Here is a 24,644-nt window from a genome sequence, read left to right as displayed (position 1 = left end):
GAAACCAAAATCCCCTAACGTCTATAGCGGGACATGTCTGTATTTTGTGTGGTTTATTTTGTTTCGGTGTTGGCGAAACTTATTATAGCTACTCCGCTAGTAACACCTGTGTCTATGCTATGGCTAGTAAACAAATACAGAAATATGTGTGACGTGTGGATGTAGTACTGCTCTAACATTGCAATGTATTTGTGTGTTGAAAAGGGTGTTTTTTCCATTTTGACTTTACTATGTTGTGTTACATCGGTAAGCCATTTTATAATATTAACTGTTTTGCTGAGTAGTGAAAATTACTTAATTTTGTTAATTTTTCAACTTGCAATCGAGCTTCCATTCGTTGAAAAGGAGTGCTTCCCCTACTTTTTCTTTTACACACCTTTATACTTACTTCTTAAGTACGTTATACAATGAGACGGTAACATGAAAACGGGAACGCATGTGAACTTGCTCAAAATTTACGTTTCATTAACCGTCCGTCGTTTCCACGGTGTACGGAAACCAAACGTAACATACAGCACCCAATGAAATGGAACTTCACATGAAAAATATTTAGAGATCCGAGAATAGAACACGGTCCGGATTTACATGTAATAAAACTAAACCACAAAGTAATGATATAACACTAGATATTATTGTACTACAACGATTTTTAACAATTTTGAAATGAAAACAAATCTGGCTTCCATGGCTTCCAAATACTTGACTTTGATTGGTCGTATGGAGTAACAAAAGTGGAAGTGCTGAGCATTTCACAGCTATTCCCTATGTTCTAAGGTCGGCATGCATGTCATTGTAGATAGGTACTCTGTTCTGTGAGGTCCGTTTCAGTTTACATGATCCATCTCCCGTGTCCGTGTAATTTAGAATGAGCCTTAGTTCCATCGCTTCCCGCACTTCTAATACCTTTGTCTCATAAGTTACACTCTTGCCATGTCCTATGCATTTTGTTTAAACTCTTCCTTTTCCCTATCCTTCCCATACATAACACTTATCCATGCCAGTCGCCGCACTATCTCTAGCTCGTTTTCCTCCGTCACCAAGTTGGGTCCCTATACTGCCGCTGCATACTCATCATTGGCCTGGCTAACATAGCATGTGCCTTTGCTTTTACCTTTGTTCCTGTATATTTCAGTGTTCATATTGTTCAATACCCACTTGAAATGGTAAACAAATCATGGTAGAAAACAGTCTCGGTTATGCTATATTTCTAAGGATCTTTGGAGAACCACATGATCAAGTTACAGTTTTTTACCACCCACCACCTCCGGCTAGCTCAAATTAGGTGATGAGTGGAACATACATGTTACAGATCACGAAGAAAGAAGAAATTTATACACAAAGTTCGATGTACCTGTTTTATTTATTTATGTAAAAATCACACTATATTACGTACAAACAGAATAAATAAAAATTAAATGTACATTAAAAAGAAGATAAAACCTGGAGCCATCACCCGGCCACAGCCTGCTCGGCCCGCCGCCCGAACAACGACCGCTCGGCCCGGTGCTCGGACAATGACCGTCCAGTCCAGTGCTCAGGCAATGATTAATTATACAGCCTTCCTTTCCTTCGTGCGGGCAGTGTCCTGGGCTCGCTGACGTAATTTTCAGCCAATCGCGGCGCATGGTAACAGAAGCTCCCACGAAATGCTTACTTCTGTTCCCACGACACAGCAATTTTCTCTCTTTCTCACACTCCCGTGACCGTGACTCACATGCCTAGCGTGTGAAACCTCGGTCGTGGAAAAAACGAAGGAGAATCACGTCAGCTCGCCTTCCCACACAAAGAAGCCAGCAAAATAAATTACTTCAAAAATAAACTTATGAATTTTAAAAATAAAACAATAAACCCAGTGAAACACTTTACGTCTAACTTCGAAAAAGAAAAAAAAATTTATAACAAACGATTATTGCTGGATTGCATGAGGAAGGCTGTAATCTGGGTTGTTACAAGTTAGTGTCAGAAAACAGTAACAGAATCAGGTTAATCTCTCCTCTACACTATTAAAACACAAAAAAATTTGCATCACTATATTTACATTATAGGTAATATTTACAACAATTTCACAATAAACCCTGAAAATATTATTTTTCACATGTAGCCACCCTATTACATTGGAACCACTTGTTCAAATGCAATGCGCTTTTACAGAATGATTAGAAAACATGTTAGGAAGTAATTAAACGTATTTTGGAACTTAAAAAAATTGCGGAAACATAGTATGACTACTATTTATCGGTCTTACAGAACACATTTTCACTACTGGACATTAAATTTAAGAAATTTAGTATTGTTATTTCATTCTTGATATATTTTTATGTTTAGAAGTGTGCAGAAACTCATTGGATATATCACTTTGAATTTTTGAGAATCAGTTACCAAAAGTATAAATTATTTATAGGAATTTTTTTTTATTTTTTAAAAATGTACTCTTTGAGAAAATCAAAATCAAAATTTTTAATTCATTACTCAAAAACACTTTTTCTGACCTATTATGTTGTGTTGTACATCAAAAGAAATAGCATTCAAAACTGAGTAAAATGTCACCACTCCCATCTCTCTAGCTCAATTAGGAGAAAAGCTGTGGTGATCTCAAAATATGTCTGGTGGTACTGTTTTTTTTTTTTTTTTTTTGTGGATTTTGGGAGACTTTACATAGCCATAATTTTGAAACCGTTTGAGATATTTGAAAAAAAAAATTGGCATTTTTCTTAATCTCTACGAGGACAAACTTCATACCAAATTTAATCAAATTCTGAGGTGGTCAGGTTTATACCCTGTGTTGATTTGATATCGAATGACCCTCTAACCATTAACTGAGTGAAATTATCTCTATGAATTTTAGAACCAACTGTAGCAAGAAATACAATGAACTGGCATCACTGGTTTCAACAGGTTTTTTGTTTCTACAATTACATTTGAAAGGCTTTGCTACTATGGGGTGGTACCTCAGTGTTTATATGCCTGTTTAATATCCTTAATAAGTACTTAATTTGTCATTAATGGAATAATGACCCTTAAAAGTCCTTAAATTTCATTAAGAAACCTAAAAAACTCATTAATAAAGACTGATAGCATGTGAGTAATGGATAAAAAAAAAGACACAGCTGAATTTATGACCAGTTTTTTAAATTGTGTGGTTTATTCTAAAGCTCTGCACACCGTATGTGTGCTCGGGTGGACGGAGCTCTTAGAATGGCAATCTGTACTTTCTGTAATCCAGCACTGATCAAGCCGATTGTTTTTAAATTTTTTTCAGGTGGATCCCTGTTTTCTAACTGGTTCACAAATATTACAATTTGTACATGCAATGTACAGACTCAGAATAGCTTAATTCAACTCGTTTAGATTGTATATTAATTTTTCTTTAGTATTTTGTTAAAACTATGTTGGTTTTCGATAATCCGAAAAAATTGATAATCCTACATGTCTGCGGTATTGGAGGCTCCTGATTGAATAATTTTTGCTGTATCATGAATAAATAATAAAACTTTTAAATGGAAATTTAAAAAAAATTTTCTTATGTGCTGATTAACCGCTGCTTGTGTTGAAAGTGTTACAGTAGAGACTTGATTAACAGAGCTTGGATTATAAAGGTTCTGTTTTATCTGAGCCAACCTAAAGTGTCATAGACATAGAAAATAATTTTACCTTCGTCGAAAGCGATAATAAAATGGACCTCAACGATGCTGTTTACTGTGGTTAAGCAAATAATTAAGTGATCTAAAAGAATTCACACTGAAGAAAAGCTAGAGAAATTTCACCCCGAAAAATGATACCACTTGGCCAACTGAAAACCATGATGGTTTTCGAATTATGTCGGTGTTAATCTCAGATTTTGCTTATCCGAGTTTGCTGCAGTCCACATATCTAGTTTAGTCAAGACTCTACTAGTTTCGGAAGGAGAGGATTACTGACACAGATATCCTTGTGCAGGAGTCGGCAGACTTTCTAGCGAGATGAGCCAAATGTTACGGAAGCCTATTTTCCAATTTTTTTTAGAAAGCCACAACATGTAATTTCCTTTGTATCTATGTAGAATTTCAGATTATGAAAAGAAAAAAAATAATATCAAAATATTTTATTCACAAACCCAACATAAAGTATTAAAAATAAAGGCTACTTAGGAAAAAAAATACCATAAATGTAAAAAAAAATATGGTAGTCATTAGTTGAGCTCTACTTAGAAAACAAGAAAACCTCAATTATTTTAATAAATCAATTATTAAAATTTAAAAAAGCACCTGAGCAACAAGTGTGATGGTAGGGTGTGAGCACGCAGGTTGAGAACATCCGTTGTGATCCCCCCCTCCCCTCCCCGAGGCAGCGTAGAGCTGTAAACTGCTATGAAAAGAGCAGCATGCTGCAGTGCCTGTGTTCCAGCTGCGGGCGGACGGGGACTACGACGGGTTTATGACGGTCGGCCTGTACCACGCGCTGGACGCCTCCCCCGAGGGGGAGTTCGCCGAGCGCGGGAGGGTCACCGTGCAGAGCCTGCACGGCGAAGCCAGCGTGCTGCAGCAGGGCACGCTCTCGCTCCCGGACAGGCACAGGCTCAAGGTCAGCACTGGGGACGTAGCCACCCTCCCAGGACAGCAAGGAAGGATGTTGTGATCCTTATACTTAGTTGGCTACAATAATGTATTTCTTACCCTTTTCAGCCCAATATGCCTCTTACACATGAGCGGCAGGAATTGTTTTTCTAATTAGCCCATAATTTTGCACATGTGTTACTGGAAGCATGTTTTTTTTATACAGGATTGGCTGATTTAAACCACGGTTTAAACCAACTTTTTTTTATAAAAAAATGATTTTTTAAATAATGTATTTTTAAATGGAATATTTTAAATTTGTTTTAATGAAAAGTCTTAATTCCAAAAGTTTGATCATTAATTTTTCTTGTGATTTACAGGAACAAAAAATTTTCTACTTTTCAAGGTTGTATCATTAAAATTATCTGAATAAGTCGTAAATTATATATACCCAGCCAAATACTTCTCTAAAATTAAAAATATTAAATAGTTAATTCCTATTCTGTTAGAAACACCCATTCTATGGAGAATCCTCTACCTGTGGGGAAATATCCTTTCTGTGGTTAAGTTCCAGTCAGATATGCAGATTTGCTTGTCTTCAGTTCTTTGATGTTATAACTTTTATGGTTCAGTGGGTAGTGTCAGAAAGCGGGATGTTGTATGGCTTTCATTTGAACATGGTGAGAACCCAAATAACTAACGTAATAAGATAATTTGGTTTAAACTTAAAAAATTCAGGTTCAAAACAAAAAAAAAACAGGTTATTTGTTTAAGGAAAGAACTTGGTTTTTACCAACCCTGCTTTATAGAAACTTTTTGCACGTATGTTTCTTGTTTTTAATAACACATTTATATATTATCTATAATATACTGTTATGATATACGGGGGTTCGTAAAGGATAGCCCAATTAAAGATTTTTATCACACACAGTATTATTGATGGCCACTACTTATGTCACTTACAAATAATCTTCTAAAATGGCAAATAATCAATTGCGCTTAAAAATACTGTTGCTTCTCCAGTCACTCGTTTCTTACACACCACACACCTCGCTGGGCCGCACCTCTGGCGCCACTCTCGCCGCAGCACCCCTCGTGGGTCTCAGCCGCGGGACTCCGTCGCCGCCGCCGACGCACCTGCCCTCGCCGAGGATCCGCTTGACGCCTCGCTCGGGACTCCGCCGCGCCCGCGACACTATCGCCCGGAAACTCCGCCGCGGGAAAACTCCTGACTCCACTCACTCCCTGCCCTGGAACCTTCATCCAAGGACTTTGCCATTCTGCCACACCCACAGTACTATCACCCCCGAAACTCCGCCGTGGGAATGCTCCCGCCTGAACTCTGACTCAGCTGTCCACTGCCCTCAGAGGCCGGCATCCCAGGCTTATGTATCACAGGCGCCGCTTCTCGAATTCACTAGTGTGGCTGGGGCCAGTCACGTCATTCCGCGCCGACCCGACGGCAGAAATCTCTCGAAACATGTGTCGGCGGCTCGCGTAACTCCACAGCTGTGAGGTGTTAGGTGTCTTAGCTAGGAGTGGAGGGAAGGAGGGCGAATAGCCACAATCCTTGTAATCTTCCAGGCGCACGTGGCGCGTCTCATGTCGCGGCGGCCGCCAGCCAGCTCTGCACCTGCACGTGTCGCGGCCTTGCTCATGTTTGTAACAATACATACAATATCAGACCTGCCAACTCTCAAGATTTTGGCGTGAGGCTCACGATTTTAAGGTCCATCTCACGCCCTCACGCCAAAATAGTTTTTCCTCACAATTTTTCGAGGCCCCGAGATTTTTTTAACTTCATAATTATATTGCTTCAGGAAGGGGGAATATTAGTGGCAACACAACTGTGAATAAGATTTTAAGGTTGCATTTATTTTGAGGTTCAGCTATGTAAATACTATTGACGTCGGACCAAGTGCCTACCTAGCTCCCTACCGGCCGTTATGACGGGGCAACTGCCAGTTATGCGTGTGTGGTGCAGTGTAGCTAGAGGGGGGGGGTGTAAGGGCCAGTTAGGCACAGTGGTACCAACAAGTACGACAGTACTTCCCGGCGACAAAGCGATGTGTTTTTTTTTTTTTTGCAGACAATTTAGACAATTTATGTATCACAGAAGAGACTGAATTTGTATATATTTTTTACTTTTATTTGAAGGGTCTTGTTCTGATTGTGCACTGGGCGACTTAAGTCCCGCCCCGCCTGCGACACGTCACGAGCTCCGTGGGAGACGGTGAGGGGAGGGGTAGCGCCGCGCGCGGATGGCAGCACACGTCAGTCGTGAGCGAGTCACGGGCCCGGTCGGTCGCGGGAGTGGAAAGGTCACAGTTTTTTCCCAGCGCGGGTAAGCATACTCATTCAGCGTCGCTGGTCAGGAAGAGGATAGGCCTTTTGCTAGACACGCAGAACTACGTGGCCTCACCAGTAAAATCTAGGCTGTCGTAATTAATTTTGTATACAAATATAGGTTGTGAGAACCGCGATTAGCCCTCGTGGCGCGGGCGTCCTAACAGACAGTCACGAGTCAGACGCGAGAGACACGTCTCGCAACCCACAGATATTTGGAGTATATCCTGAACATCGTGTAGCCAGTAGACTTCGTGTCAGAGCCAGTAGCGCATTGACTTGCAGTGCGGCACAGATCGGCGTGGCACAGCTCACGGAGCCGGGCTTCTCCCTAAGACGTGCACAGGCGGGGACGGGGTCAGCCCCATGTATCAGGGTCGGTGTGTCAATAAACCAGCAGTCGCCCATTGAACTTGGACGTTGTGATTAAAAGCACCAGGTTAGCTTCCCCCGGAGGCCACGAGGCCTGAACCCCTCTCTACCTCGAGCAGTCGGGCAGCTGCACCTTTCCCGGGGAATAGCCTGGACGACGACACTATGATTTATTTGTGTTAACTGTAACAGTATTGTTATATTTGAACCTGTTGCTGATATTTTACACCGCTACGTTTCTCCTCCGGCCGGGCCATGCCGAGCTCATGCTCTTTGGCTGAGCCGGGCCGTGCTGTTTGGCGTAGCCGACCACATACCATGCTCTCGCCGTGTTTGATAGTCGATAGTAAGTGAGTAGTTGGTGTCAAAGTCGAATGTTTATTTTCGTCTTGCGCTGCTTCCTTTGTTGTTTTGCAAATGGTGGCGGTGTTTGTTTGTCTAGAGCAACGTGAACATGTCTGATAGAACTGTTTGTAAAAGTTACAAAACAAGTTTTACAAAAGCTTAAAGTAATGAGTTTCCATCAATACTCGAGTCACGTAAAGGAAGCAATTTCGTGTTTTGTAGCGTGTGCCGTGCTGATTTATCTATCTCGCATAGTGGAAGAGGAGACATTGTGAAACATGTCGCTACAAAAAACGCAACGAACACGTGAAGTGTATTGCTTCCAATAAAATACTAATTTTGCTGTGAACAGCGATAATAGTGTTACACGAGCAGAATGTTATTTTACATATTTTTTAGTTGAACATAATTTAGCGCTGTCGTGTAGTGATCATGCAGGGCTGCTTTTTAGGAAGATGTTTCCCGATAGTGACATTGCCAAAAAAATACGGCTGTGCAAAGACCAAATCTGCAGCAATATTGGGACAAATGGATCAAAGCTTACATGAGAAACTTGTATCTATGTTACGTAATACACCATTTTCCATCGCAACCGATGGTAGTAATGAAAGTGATTGCAAACTTTACCTCATTGTGGTTACTTTCCACAGTAAAGACAAGCTCGAAATTCAAAATAGGCTCTTGGCAGTACCAGTTCTCAAAGTTAACTCAACAGGAATAAATATTGGTAATCTTTTACTTGATACCTTAAAAGAAAACAACATCCCGTTTTCTAACTGTTTGGCGCTAAGCGCTGACAATGCGCCAGTGATGATGGGACATAAAAGTGGTGTGGCTGCTGTTATGAAAAGTAAAATCGAAAATTTGATTGCTGTTGGTTGTCCATGCCATTTGATAAACTTATGTGCTGAAAAATCTGCTGCTTGTCTTCCATCTAAAGTGGATGACATTTTGATTGATATATTTTACTACTTGGAAAAGAGTGTAAATAGGAAAGAAAAACTAAAAGAATTTCAGATGCTGCATGACGTAGACACTAGGAAAGTCCTCAAACATGTGTGTACACGATGGCTTTTGTTAGGAAAATTCTTGACAAGGTTGGTAGAACAATGGCAGCCATTAACAAGTTTTTTTTTGTAGAATGTCGGACTGAATTTGCAGATGAAAGCAGGAGCACACTTCAGAGCTACAAAATCCCCAAACTAGTTTCAAAAATAGGTGAATGTTCAATTCCATCTCAACAAGGTAGTCAAAGTAACCTCACAGTTTTGTGCAGTGCCACAAACACAGAAAGTAGTAGTAGTACAAACAGTAGCCATGCAGTGTCTTCAAATGATAAAAAAAAACATTTCCAAGTTCACTTTTCCCAGTAAAATAGCTTCTAAACCTGACAGTTCAAAGAAGCGCAGTTCTAAAATGGATGTGACCAGCTCAAAGAAAATCAAGTTAACACACAGACCTAAAATGAAAATTTCAGTTCCTCAGGTACCAGCAGAAAAAGGTAGACCTATGTCATCCCAACTTACTAGAGAAGAGAGGCTATTCATGTTTTTATCTAGTGATTTAAACAAGGCATTTTGCATGTTTCTCTTAAATGTAATCCCTATGTTCGACAAGACCAATGTACTACTACAGTCGCAAGAACCTCAGATTCAGAAACTGAAATCCACACTTTACGACCTGTTGCGAAACTTGATGTCAAAATTTGTGTGTGCTGATGTAGTAAAACCATCTACTTCTCTTTTGGAGATTGATTATCACACTCATGATTATCAAAAAAAGGATAAAGATTTGGTTATTGGTAGTGCGGCATTCAAAATTGTGGGTGGCTTGAGTGTTGAACAGGGCAAATTGTTTTACAGTTCAATTAGGCAGTATTATGTGGCTGCATGTGACTACATAGTACACAAATTTCCTTTAAAAAGTACATTTCTTGCTCATGCAGAAGTAGCATGCATTGAAACCATAAGCCATGCATCATTTTATAGTGCAAGATATTTTGTTGATAAATTTCCAAATATTATTATTATTATGGAAGGACAAGATATAGATGCTGCAATTGATGTTTTGGAGTCACAATTTTCTTCATTTCAAATAGAAGATATTCCTGAGGAAATATTGAAGCAGGAAAGAATTGACTCTAAGTGGTCATTGATTGGACAGATGAAGACTACAGATGGGAGTTTAAAGTATTAGCTCAACTTATGCTAGGTATTTTATCCATTCCTCATAGTAACGTTGAGTGTGAGAGGATCTTCAGCCAGGTAAAGAAGACAAAAACCCAATTAAGATCGTCATTGTCGGAAAAATCGCTTGAAACATTGCTAAAAGTAAAATCTGCACGAGAGGGTGTGTGTTACGAACAACTCTTTGATGAAAAATTTTTGAAGACTTTAAAATCTGCAACCTATAATTTGTTGAAATAAATTTTGAAGCAGAGACCATGTAACATATGTACAGGTATGTCACTTAAATTTAAAGATTCTCATTTCTTGTTTTTTATATCTAACATGTATTTGTGGGCCTGAAAATTTTTATCGAAGACATCATGATTTTTTTTTATTTGAATGTTGGCAGGTCTCCAATATATACTATATAACAAACATATAATATATATAATATACACACATCTTTGCCTTGCTGTGGGTTGGAACCCCAAAACAAGCTGGTGCACCACCACTTACGCCGTGCAGTGACTTAATAACTACTTAACCTATTACTAGGGGTATGCAAAATTGGCATTTGCGATAAAACGATTTTTTACGCAAATTTTGACATTTTATAGTGAATAATCACGAATTTGCAATAAAATCATTTTTACTTGAATTTTAACAGTTTAAAATGAACAAACCCAATATCCAAATTAAGGGATACTATTTTTACACGAATCTTAACGTTAGAAAACAAATAAACCCGACATCCATAACTATTTGATTAAACTATGCTAAAAATACGTACTTCTGACGAAGTCCGTAACGTAGGCCTAACCTAGTGCAGAATTAGTAAATCAACACGACCGCCATAATTCAACTAGAGTACGATGTGCGTTTCCTCTCACACGCGAACATGTGACGATGTTTTTAGTATTTATGGTAAGAAAAACGGTGTAAACATGTATAGAGGCGAAATTGAATGTTTAGAATAACTTGAACGGTGTAAGCAAAGACGTGAGTATAGTTTGATACACTTGTACCCAAAACATCAAACAAATACGCAGTAACTACACAACACGTCATTACTACATACTTATCCGAAGTAATAAATATTTTTAACAAAAATGTGTACCTGTAGTGACTGCCAAACATCGGGCCGGAGAGTTTTCACAACACAATTTGTATGCAAGCGATGAAAAAACCATTTTCTGTCGTTTTTGTAATGTGTCTGTGACATGGGATCGCAAAGACTCGTGTGCGAAGCATATTGGCAGTGAAAAACATAAGAAACAGGCAACAGAAAGTGTGAATAACTTAGTGAGCGTAGCCTACTTACTGTGTTGTTTTTAATTGATTTTCATTTATTTTAAGTTAACTTTCATTTTAAATAGTGTTTGCTGTGTTGATTAAGTGTTGTAATAATTTTGAAGCAGTAAGGTCCCAGTTTGCCAATGGTTTGAAGTGAACAATTCAGTGAGTAAAGTAAGTATTTAAATAAGAATTGAGAAATGACTTCATACTTCTCCAAATACTGGACTTTCAATGTCATCTTTTTTAATATTAAGTAGTTAGTATTTGGTGTGTATTAAGTGTTAAAACAATTTTCACGACACTTGAGATGTGAAATTGGTATTACTGTTATCCATTTTGGTAGTCAAAATAACCTCCCTTTCAGAGAAAAATAACACCGATTTTCCAGAAAAATAACCTCGAATTCTGTGAACAAATAAACACGAAAAGTGGATACCCCTACCTATTACCTTTCATTGCTTATTTTGAAACTATCATCCTCATCAACATCCATCTATCCATCACCACCACGAACACTATATCACCACCACACCATCACCACCACCACCCCACCATTACCACCAACACCATCATCCATCCATCATCAATCCATCATCATCAATCCATCATCTATCCATTCATCATCATTCATCAATCATCATCAATCATCATCACAGTGGGAGATCATGGTTGTTAGTGACACACAGTGAAAGGCCTTGAGTCCAGTATTCCATAGTTTCTCGCAGCCTGTAGTGTTGCACCAATTGAGCTGTTCACATTCAAGTTTTACTGGATGGATTCCAGTTGTTCACCTTGGCCGGCAGGGGACATTTCTGTGCTGCTCACGTTTTTAGTTTGCTCGGTACAGCGTTTTGTGTGTTTTAGCAAATATATTTCACATTTCTCCAGTTAAAACTACATTGAAATTCCATAATCAGGTAAAATTGCCAATTCGACATAGCCATGATTCAAAAAAACCCAGATTAACGACTTTTCGCTGTAATTTAATACTTAATTTTTTTATGTCCCCACGTGGCATTTTTGTGTTAAGTTTTTAATTCACAGAGTGTTCCTTGAAGTAAGTTATTGTTAGGTTATATGGTGAATTGCAATAAAACAGAAATAACACCGCAAAGCATGTCAATACAACATAATACAGAAATTTAAGTTTGTACACCATTTAGCACAGAAATGTAACTAAAAACATGAGATCAATCAGTTATTTGATCAAACTTAACTCATACCCAAAAATTGTAATTTTTGTAATCTAATAAATTCATGGAATCTTAATTATGCATTAATTTATAACCAATATGGAAAAAATTCGATATTATGTTGTTTGATCTTGCTTCTCTTATTAGTTACACATTTGTCATTAGTAACGTTGGCACAGATTTTTAAACATACAAAATTTTGCCGATATATTTTTAATTTTTCTGAGTAGTTCTGTTCAAGACATGCTTATGACAAAATGATTTTATTGTTGAATTGCGTCATGTGTCAGTCAAGCTGTCAAGATGAGAATATTTGGTTAAATAAGTATTAAGAAATATTTCAGTTTCATATTAATTGAATAATACACCATTATTTTGAATAAACACAATTTATAAAAATAAAACCATAAAACTCTTGTCGCTAGTTATTGTACAGAATTTTTATTGAATTAAAATATATATCTAAGGTTTTGAGACAAATATTATATATTTGTGTGTGTGCGGGGGGGGAGGGGGGGTGTTTTTGTGTGTGAATGTATATATATATTTATTAAGTTATAAAATTATTTTGCAACATACTGTAATTGAATGCAGCATAGACGTGCCATATGCCAAAGCTATTGTTTTTTTTTAAATTTATTATTTTTATGTTTTTCCAGGACCTTGCCAAGCAGGATGGGATATACCGGCTTAAAGCAGTAGTCAAAACAGTTGATGGCAAAGAGACACCATTTCTTACGTTCGTAAAGGCTGTAAGTTTAATTTTTTTTTCCTTCCCTCCTAAAACATTGACACTTGTGTTTGGGTACCTGCTGACATAACGAACCAATTTGTAGTGTTCTCTCGTAGAGTCTCGTCTGTCCGACACTGTGACGCTGTCACTGGACCATTCAGGCACAGTTATAGCAGTGACGATGTCGACTAACGCACTGTGCCAGGGATCGTACGTGGATTTGGAAGACATAAGGCAGTTCAACACGTCGGTTGCTTTCAAACATACGGAGCAAGGACCCGTGTAAGTGTGGCTAACCACAAAACTATACGGTAATTAGATTAAGGCATTTAAAATGTTTCATTCGTAGTTTTTTTTATTTTGATGAGAGAGAGATTGGGCTTCAAATGCATTTTGTCACTTTTGGAAACTCATACTTTTCAACACATTAAAATTTTCAGAATATTTTGTAACATTTTCACAATGTTTGTTAATATTTATTGCCTGTGCTAATTTACATTCACAATTTTTTGATAAATTGTTTTACGGAGGTTTTAATACTTTTCAATACAACCTAAGTTTACAAGATTAAACATTTTGCGGTGGTAAGTCTTTGTAGTCTCAGCTAATAATAAGTTCATTGCAAAACAGTTTTTTGATGCCAAGTGATTATCAAAGCAAATGTTTAAAATATTTGTGAAGTCAGATTGAATTACGAATATTTTTCTCAGTGAGGCTTGTGACAGCCCAGACCTCCCAGCTAGCTCAAAATTGGTCTAAATTGCACATACATAAACACACTTGAATTAGTTGGGTTCAAAAATACTGGTCAAAATTCATTTTTAAAAATCTTGCTTTAAATGATTTATGATGAAAACAAAGTCTCTCGAGAATAATGACTGATTTTTACTACGTTTTATTTTCCTTTACTTCACATCGGCACAAATGCCGCCATCTTCCCACCACAACATTGTTCAAGAATTGTACATAAAGCATAACAAAAACAGTTTGTTGATTTGAGAAAAAAATTTACTTGAAACTGGTACCGAAATGTCCGATGAAAAGGTCATTTATTACTGTTATTAAATCCCATGATTTCGCACTAACTCGTGGTACAAGTCAAGTACTTAGATACTTGGACAATGACAAAAGACTCAAGTTTGCCTTGTTACGGGCTTAACACCAACGAATTAAATGCCAAAAAATGTTAATGAATTGGCGGCGCCGGGACCGCAGCCACAAAACTTACTTTCCAACTGCATTATTAATTGTATTACTTTTTAAGCCATACCCCGACCGCTACCATTCGGTACCACTATCACAACATGACTAACTGCCCACCTGACTACGTACTTCCATCCACGAAGGAGGGAGGTGCTCACTTGTCCCTCGCCCAATCACACACTTGCTAAAATTCAGCCAAACAAAACACAAGTTACAAGAAATTAAAACACTCTGCATACACATAACTAGGGGTTTTTCCCCGCTCTGTCTCTTTCCAATTTTTATGATACATTTGTCCTCGGGTTCCCACGCTCTGTGGGAAATCACTGTTTCTGTCTCTCTCTTACACTTCAGGGCACACCTGCCACTCTTTCTCTTTCTAACACTGATGTAATTTTACCATCACATTGCAACATCATGCTTTCAATCAAATTCTAATATCAAAACAAGTGTAGAAAAATATATGACTACACTTGAAAATTTAACCAACAAGCCAAATAGGCAATAACACATTTTTTTGCTTTTAAAATTTAAATTAGGTAAAATAACAGACATACTTAAAAACATGAACTAATGAGACATAAGGGCAAAACAGCACATTGCTAATATATGGCTACCTCTGAAAAATTAATTCAGCCATTATTTACATTGAAATAGAAAACCTAAACAAGTACTGAAAAATGATCAAACAACCTTATAAAATTATTTATGCCAATGATTCATATGTTGAGATGGTAATGGCTTGCAATGTTGCAATACTATATGCTCAACTGCACATATTTTCTAAAATACGGATTCAAGTAGAAAAAAAAAATTTATCATATGTAATGGTTATAAAACCAACTTTGTCTAATTCAATATAAATGATAAAATAACCAGACATAAAATTATAATTGTACATTCATACAGAGATTAGGGAAATATACAGATGGAGCATAAGTTCAGATTCAAGACGACGGGAGTGAAACCAAAAGGAGAGGTGGATTTCAGTCTACTACACGTAATAATATGGCGGCCGTTTGTTTACAAATGTATCAGCTGTATTTGTATTAGATGTTAAATTGAAAAAAAAAATGCAGCTGATATTACATTTGTGTTATGAAGATTAATTTGGACCTTTAATGTATATAAACATACTAACCAGTAATATTTTCATCTAATTTTCTTCCTAGCAGATTACTACAGTCGTTAATAAAACCAGGCTAGAACAGCTGATACAATTATAAACAAACGTCCGTCATATTGGTATGTGAAAATCTGAAAAAATTGGGGGGAAAGACGGTTTCACGTCTGATGGTGATGGCTAAGGCTCTATCTGTATCCTTTCTTAATCTCTGCACTCATAATGATAGAATGGAGTGCCACTTAAAATTTTTAAGTAACCAATATTGTTTATGCAAAACATATATTTATAACACATAATTTTCATTCCAGAAAAAAAAATTCTAATCCAATAACTGTACCATTTGTGAGAAATAAAGGTTTTGCCATTTCAAAAATAACAATAATCAGGCATTTTAAAATGTTAGTCAAGTACTAAAAATATAAAATCAGTTGCAAATTACATTTTACAGTTTTAATAGACAAAATCTATCTCATTATTAAAATAATTACTGAAAGATATAAAAATACAAGGTGAAACACTTTCTTATAATTATACACAGCACAAACAGCATTATCACATTACCCCATACATCAATATTATTCATTGGCACTCAAAAAAAAAGGAAAGAAAAAAATACCTTTTGAAGTATCCAAATACCAAATGGTGTTACTGTTAATTTTTAATGTTAAGAAACATTAAAAAAAAAAAAAAAAACTTTTGTGAAATGTAATTTAGAGAATGTTTAGCATTTTTTAAATTTAGAAATCTTCATAATTTGCTGGAAAAGGAAAAAGCAGAGGTTTCTTTATATTAATGTGGCTGCTCATACCAACCTAACAAACTTTTTACTTTAGTTATGTTAATCTGCACTTACGAAATTAAAGAGCATAATTTTAAAACTGGTAAATAGTGCTTATAACTGAGGAGCAGTGAATCTTAGGCTGCCAATGTTTTGAATATTTGCAACAAATGCTTAGCTTCACTTAGATACTAAACTCTGCATTACATTCAAAACTTCAAATCAAACAAATAGAAAATTTTCTGGCAAAGTATAATGAATATTATAAAGCTATTTAATTGATTTGCTTAGTGGAAGCTTCGCACAGGCCTACTAATCGGTGTGTTGTTTGCAGGCCAGACACTGCCACTTACATACAGAAAATGGAAAGGGAAAGAGAAGCTCGCGAGCGAGGTGAAACTAAGGACAATCGCTCTTTCCTAGCTAAATATGTAAGTTATTTGGAGTGGTTCTTTTGGAAACTGCTTAATTTTCTTTTGTATGTGTTGATGTGTGTGGCACTGTTTATAGTACAGACTGTAATTTTAGGCATTCCAATGGTATGATCAATTTTGTGGTAAAATAAACTTTGGTCCCTGTGTTTATTCATTGAAGACTTGAATTTAATTCTACAAATTTTGTATGAGTATAACTTACCTGAAAAAGTGTCCAAACCTTTTAATTTAACTTTTACAATTTCATTTTGTATAACTAGTAAATAATTAATTTTTGCCTTTTGTAGTAGAGATTTGGAAAATAGAGTTCATCTTCTTGTTGCTATAGTTCAAACAATCAACAAAAAGCGTGATTTTTTATTCTTTCACAGTAAATTGTTAATGTGTATGTCATTTTTATAGTGGGCCCAAAGTGAATAAGTAAGGAATATATTTGTGACATTTAACATTACAAAACATTCAAAGGTGATGTTTAATGCAGTCACAAAAAGAGAATACCTACATATTATTGCAGTATATTTAATATCCCTACTTTTTAAACTTTTCTATGTTGTGTGTGTCATTTTGCTTTTTTTTTTCTGTTGGGGATGATGTTTCAGTAAAGTGTGTACTTTCATTTTCTTAAATATTTTAAAATAACATAGGAACAGGGTTTGTCCGTGACGTAATGAGACTGGGTCTGGTAAAAAGAATTTATTGAGCAGATCAGTACATATTGTTAAAACTCTTCAAAATAGTCTTCTTGGGCGTTGGTACACTGCTTCCAGTGTGATTCCCACTCTGCAAAGGCTCCCTGGAAGTCAGCTGCTAATCTCTTTCAGCAACTCTGTGATAGCTCATTGGCTAATGGGAAGATCTTGGAAACGACCTATCAGGATTTTCTTGAGCTTTGTGAACAGGCTCACATCGGGGCTGTACGGTGGCTGCCGCAAGGTTGCAACCCCTATCGAGACAGGTAGACAATCACAACGAAGGCGGTGTGGGCTGGAGCGTTGTCGTGGTGGAACTTCCTGTGATCGGCAATCTCCGGTCATTTCAGTTTGAGGCTCTGTGCAGGTGCCAAGGACTTCTTTGTGGAAAATGGCATTGATGGTCTGTCCTGTGGACCACCCCATGCTGGTCAAAAAAGACAATAAACATTGTCTTTACCTTGGACTATGACATTCTCGCTTTCTTGGGTCACGGGGAGTTTGAGGTGTGCCACTCTGAACTTTTGATGCTTGGTTTCGGGGTCGTGCTAAAACGCCCATGATCCATCACCTGTTATTATGTCGTCTAAAAAGTCAGGTTCACTTACTAACTGCTCCAATGTCTCCCGGGAAACGTCAACTCGTCGTGGTTTCTGTTCATCACTCAACACTTTTGGCACCAGTTCCGCGCCAACCTTCTACATATTCAAATTTTATGAAATAATTTTATGAACCGTTGTTTTGTCTTCAGCGATTAATCTTACACTCACACAACAGTCAGAGTCCAGGATATTTTTTTTACTTTGACCACAAATTTGGTCCAAACCTTTCGTCGAAGGGCATCCAGATCACTCCATGTCTTCAGCTGTCTCCGTCCGTTCTTCAACTCACTGAACCACCGAAAACCTGGGTCATGATTGTAGCCTCCTTAACCAAGGCAAGCGTCTCAGGGGCGGTTTTGCCCAGGTGAAAGCAAAATTTAATCACGTAGGGCTGCTTCAGCGAACACTCCGTTTTGGACATTTTCTGCTGAGACAAAAACTCAAAAACAGCTTTTGCGCCACGCGTGATTCTTACTACGTCAGAGCTCGGACGTGACTACCACCAGGTCCACTGCTTAGCTTAGACCCCCGCCGGGGTCCTCTCCTGGTGACTGGAGCAGTCAGTCTCATTGCTGTATGTTGATGTGTACGGTATATACATTTCGTATTTTTCTATGTAACCAGTAGTGGCAGATTAAAATGCATTGAATAGAATTACATTTTGAGGTCGAAAAAGGCTGAAATATTAGTTTCTGAGCAGAAGATTTTTGTGGTATTGCCTTGTCAGGCACACTGCAAGTTAGACATATAGAGCAACTTATGTTGAAACATTTTTCGTACAAAAATTGGCGAAGCGTGAGAGAAACGTGCCAAATTTTTTCCTAATTAATGCAAGTGTAAACTTCAACATTTTTTAGATGTGAATCTCCTGACTTTCGTGAAAAATATAACAAAAGATGTGCTATTATTAGTTGTAAATCATTTTCAAAACTTGTCAATACAAGTAAACAAACGCTTGTAAAATGTCAGCTGTTTCTCCCAACATGCATTTTGCACATGGCATCATGAGTCATTCCTAACCTAAATCAACCAACACATTTTCAGCATTGTCTTAGTGATTCTAATCATCATCTAAAAATTTCCTACTGTCATTTGTACTGGTCCAAAAATACGTAGATAAAAGTACCTATTTTCTTGAATCTTTCAACATTAACTTCATTTCCAGAACTTATATTCTATTTACACTTGAGCTTCAATCAGTGTTGACTATCAGATTCCACAATATATCAAGCTTTTTACATTTCAACAAATAAATTTGTAAACCTTGAACTACAAAACTTCAATGCTTGAATGCTGGGTTCAACTCTCAGTTAACAATAATCTCCATTCGAGACTCAAAACACAATTTTTCAACAGAAAAAGTTACGAAAAAATTTAATAGCAGTCATATGAACTGCAGTGGTAAAACAGGCCATAAGTATGGTACGAGTATACTGGTAATTTTTTTTTTGAGTTAGCACAAATTGTGCACAAAAAAGTTTGGACAATGCATGCAATGCAAGAAATTATGTTTATTCTTCAGGATAAAAATTTTTTTTAAATATTTAAATTTGTTTAATGAATTTGTATAAAAACTAAAAGTTCATCATGTATATTATTTACATTTTTTTCTGTTTATTTAGTGTAGCTTTTCGCGTAATAGAGAGTGGTCGTTAAATTGAGAGAAATAAAAGATATAATTTTACTATTCCATAATAATATGTATTTACTAATATAGTACACATTTTACACACGAACATTAATATTCATACAAATAACAACACTTATTGCGTATAGTCTGTTATCTTCGTCTGATGTTTTTTGCTACTCCAATATTTTAATTGTATTTTCTTATGTTTTTCTCATTTAATTTTTTTTTTCTATATTGTAGACATTGTAGACTGGCTAAATCCAAAGCGTCTTCCAACATCGCTCATCTTTTCTCCCACCTCTATTGAGCAAAGATTTTCGTTTTCTCGCCATGTTTACAGTTCAAAAGTCTAAGCAACTGTGATAATGATAACGTGTAACAGCTTGACAAAAGTCTAGTGACAGAGGTAAACATGTGCAAGTTCATCATACAAAAAAAAAAGGCAAAATTTCTTTGAATCTCCGGTACATCAGTCGAAGTAAACACGTGCTAGATAATACAACAACAAAACAGCAAACAAAAAGAACGTACACAGCTGCAGTTCTGATCAACTTCGGCAACTTAGAAAGTACTGCTTAATGATTTATAATGACGTATAGTAGTCGTTAAATAGAGTGAGTGTGACGCTATATAGTGTGTATTATTGTATAGAAAACAAGGTAAACCAACCAAAGTCAAGCAATTTCAACGTTTTAAGGAGTTTGTCGTTAAATCGAGTGACGTTATAAATAGTTTACACGGTATTTGTAAAAGGATAATGATAGGAATTAGTTCAAGTATCATGTTTCACTAACTTGTACCTAATTAAGTACATCTGTTCTGGAATATTAATTAGTCTTTAGCATAATTAGTGACAGGGTTGTATGAAATGACTCAATTCCAACATTTTTGAAACCATTAATGATTAATGGGAGACTGACTTGTTCATATTTTCATTAACATGTGACATATAGACAATCAAGAGTTTAATTCCTAATGTCACACATTACTTGGCGACCAGCCATATAAGTTAAACAAGATATTTTTGGGTCAAAATATCCCGGCATAACAAAAAAAAAACATTAATATACAGCAAAGGGTCTTGAAAGGGGATTAGACCCAACCATCTTGCAATTTCAAATATTTTGATACCGCTTACAATAAAGCTTTCATGAGAAATGTTTTGGGTTTACATGGCATAGGACTTAGCTATGGCTATTTGGTGAAGTCAGTACTTGTGCACTAGTGTGATTATTATAATAGTTTTAATCGCCCCGGTTAAATAATAAGTTTTTTCCTCACAGTGCTAAAGACTAGAGCCTCTTAGTAAATATGTGGTTTGCAACAAGGTTTTAGAAGGTCTGGATATGATTTATGCCTTGACATGCCAAAAATTGGGATAAATAGTTCAAAATTAGAATTACAGCCAATATATTTTAAAAATCCAAGATATCAGGGCCTAATACCCCTTAATCCTGCATTCTGTGGTTTGCCAAATTTTGTTATTTGGTTCCGGTATATTTCCATGATGATATTTGTTACGGTCGTCGACTTTCTAGTATCTAATCCTATGTCGGGCAAAAAGATGGATGTGAAAGGAAAGTGAAATTCGAAAAGTGATAATCAAGTGAATATGATGGATGATGGGAAGGGGAATGGAGGTGAATTTTACGGGGATTGATATCTAAACTGATTCATGATATCCCTAAGGCCGTGGATATTAGAATACTGGGAGGTGTTTCTCCACCACTCATCTTTAACCTTTTTAAAAGAAAGGAAGGGTGATGAGTCTCTTTTCTGATGCATACAGAAAGGTGGCTGTGGTGTTGCATCAATTCCCACTGACTGACTGCAACTGACGACTTCAGACTGATTTCTGTGGCTTAAGAAACCCTATCTGACTGAGTTGACTTTGTTTATCATAACAGTGCAAATCCTTCCCGTTAACAGCTGTCTGTCGCCTCATACGTCATTACCCCCTCCTCTCTCTCGGCTCATCTGCCCTTCTTAAATCGCATCTCTTCAGCGATTCTTAAGATCTCCAGCTGTGAGTCAAACATATTTGTTGTCATCGCGACTGTGTTGTGCTAACTTGAGCAATCATTACTACCCGGCCTCCCGCCTGTGATTGCCTTATAAACTGTTTCTACTGATGGCGGTGTTTCCTCATCGCTACGACCTAGCGGGCCGTGTCATTCCCGAACATGATTAGCATTCCCTGGAGCTTTGATATTGCTAAGTTAAGTATCTCTAATTTTTAAGGTGATGTAAATGTATTTTTAAGAATACCAATGCTCATTTGTATTTCTTTCTTTCTTTAGAGCAGCTACATGATTTGAATCCCATTGTACCTTATTTAAATTTTTCTTTGGTGTTTTTGTTAAAACTGTATTGATGATCAATTAATCTGCAAATTTGTTAATCTGTCATGGCCAAGGTCCCAAACATACAGGATTGTACATACATTTCACTATGTATGCATAATATAAATAAATGCATGGATCCTTAGGAATCATAGGAGGTAGTGGTTAGTCTAGGTGACTCTCGCAGAATGCTGGGTTCAAATCCCAGCACGTGCAGACTATAAATGCTGTGAGCTGGTAGGTTTATTTCAGGCTTTACTGTTCACCCCACCACTCGTCCACGCCTCGTTCGTTCCTCGGCCGATGTCCGCGTTGCAGTTGGTCGAAGCACCGGGCAACTTTTGGGCAAGGAATTCCGAGTCTGAATTCCGAGTAAGGCACAAGTGTATCTGACTTTGTTAATTGAAAGTAAATTTTAGTGTGCAAGGCAACAACAATTTTGTTTCATCATAATAGAGAGGGGAAATAAGCGCAGTGAAAACATGTAAAGATCCATTCTTCATGCAGGTTGACATCAGCTTGACCGAGAGTCATCCCAGCCAAGATGACCCTGCCTCTGGGAAGGGGGAGGGGGTGTTGTATAACGAATAGACATGACAAGATTATATGGTGAATTGCTATAAAAACAATAACATTGAAATGCATGTTAATACAGCATATAACAAGGTAATTTAAGTTAGTATACTAAAACGTACTGAAATGCAACTAAAATCATGAAACTTAATTAGCATTTTCAATCAAAATTTAACTCTAATTGACAAATACCTGAGATTTTAAATATTAATTTTACCACAATTGTTCCACAACTCGATAAAAAAAAGTTTGGAAAAAAAATACTTTTTTAATCTTGCAACAGTTATTAGTTATTCATTTTTGCATTAAGATCTTAGAAAATCATTAAAACACAGAAACACTTAAAATACTTATTTTATTTGTTCTGAGAAGATAAACATCCATATTACAAATAATTATAATGAAAAAGTCCATCTTGTATCAGCCCAAATGACACTGTTATAGACAAATTAGTATATGGAACATTTAATTTTTTTTTTCAATAATACTCATTCTTTTTCAATAAAAAGTTTTCATTAAAAAAAATAACACGGAAACTTCCTGTTTTAAAAATTAAATTGGCATGAAAATAAAACCATAAAATCTTTTCTCTAGTCGTGAGATTATGTGCAGTGAGTTCAGGTTCCTTGTTGCAAGGGTCCAGCTCAACAATTTACTTAAAAATGTGTAAGATTTTACATTGAATTGCGATGAAACCGAAATAACACCGAAATGCAAGTTAATACAACATAAAAAACCAAAATGCTACTAAAATAATGTAATTAATCAGCATTTATAACTAGAAAATTAACTTCAATCAAAAATCTGAATCTTTTAAATAGTAAATCAATGAATATAATTTGTTTAGTAGGAAGTTTTTACCAAAATTTGAAGATAAAAAATACATTTTTTTTATCATACGATTGTTATTAGTAAATCAGTTTTACATACATTATGATTGGTAGATTTCCAAACACACAAATACTTGTCAGTTTATTTTTATTGTTCCAAATAGTTAAACATGCTTATTAAAAATTATTATTTTGTAAAAGTGCAATATAAATAAGCCAAATTAATTTAAGTGCCATGTTTATTTAATAACATTAATCATAATTCATAAAAAAATAAAAACAATAACTCTGAAATATCCTGTTTATAAAAACAAAATTAGCCTAAAAATAAAAATATATATTCTTTCTTTAACAAAGAGTGGCAAGATACCAGTTCAAACCTATTCTGGACATTCTGATTTTTTTTCAGTGGTTTCCTGAAAACGTTATCTAGGCACAAATGTTAATATGGTTTGATAACATTGTTAGCATTTTCAATGATTATAGAGGTAGAGCATGAGTAATGTTCGCAGCTAACATTTGAGACATTTGCTAGACAATTATCATCAAAGATGTGTATCAAAATAAAAAACTGAGAAACCATGTAAATATAACTATAGCAACACAACTCTGTCTGTACATGAAAACAAGGTTTTCTCTGTACTTGCAGATTCATCATCATAAAATATTTCTACAAACACATGTCATCAATGAAACTAGTATTACAATCCTGGGAAACACCTCATATTTGGGCTCAAAATTCATTACCACCTGTAATGGGGGGAGGGGGGGGGGAGTTGTTTCTCCTGCATAGTGGCATGTACCTTGGCACAATGTGTTGTAGCCCAAACATACTTATTAATTTTATCAAATATTACATCCGAGGAACTTGCTGAAACTCAATATGCAAGTACGCGATTATATGGAGAATACAACATGTGAAATTCCATGCATTATTTAGAAAGTGTTAATGACTTCTCTCTCAATGAGATCTCCTTGTGGCATGTGTTCGGAAGGAGCATGTACGTGGGTGTTCTGTTCACAGTGGATGTACATAGTTCCTGTGCTCATCTTTGTGCTGCTGTCGGGAGCCGTGAACCCGGAGGGGGCAGCCGGTGGTGGTGGCGGGGGTGGCGGCGGTGGCGGGGGGAGGTAGACCCTCTGCTCCTGCCCTTCTCCCTCCCTGACCCGGGGTCTGCGCACTGCACTAACACTCGCGTGCTTTGGGACTGGCGTCGGAGGCACTGTCGAGACGAGTGTACCTCTTTGCCTCAGATCTCTCTGTGTTTCCATTTCCTCTAAGTGGTTGATAAGGTAGTGTGCTGGTGACTGTGTCTGAAATATTTAAAGTATTTTGATTTTTAGTGTATGTACATATTTATGTGTGAAGCTATAAATGTTAAAATATAAAACCTTAATGGTGATATACAAATAAAGTACTTTTTGTTTAAAAAGTTCAAGCATTGCTCAAAA

General features: G+C 36.6%; 1 protein-coding gene across 2 annotated transcripts; it reads left to right on the top strand.

Moving 5' to 3' along the window:
• Window positions 1-26: 26 nt before the first annotated feature.
• Window positions 27-24,644, top strand: LOC134539228 (ER membrane protein complex subunit 10). 2 transcript variants are annotated; one of them, XM_063381021.1, is made up of 6 exons: window positions 27-246; window positions 4,384-4,560; window positions 12,912-13,004; window positions 13,089-13,267; window positions 16,427-16,523; window positions 24,217-24,644. In XM_063381021.1, the coding sequence occupies exons 1-6, from the start codon at window positions 184-186 to the stop codon at window positions 24,325-24,327; spliced, it is 720 nt and encodes a 239-aa protein (XP_063237091.1). In that variant the 5' UTR covers window positions 27-183; the 3' UTR covers window positions 24,328-24,644. The 2 variants fall into 2 exon arrangements, with proteins under 2 accessions (XP_063237091.1, XP_063237092.1); XM_063381022.1 differs by having other exon boundaries at window positions 122-246; window positions 4,370-4,560.

Source organism: Bacillus rossius, chromosome 15, assembly GCF_032445375.1.
Source record: "Bacillus rossius redtenbacheri isolate Brsri chromosome 15, Brsri_v3, whole genome shotgun sequence".
In the NCBI taxonomy this organism is placed as follows: Eukaryota; Metazoa; Arthropoda; class Insecta; order Phasmatodea; family Bacillidae; genus Bacillus; species Bacillus rossius.
Note: the sequence above shows the minus strand (reverse complement) of the source record. Positions and strands in the feature narration are given on the sequence as shown.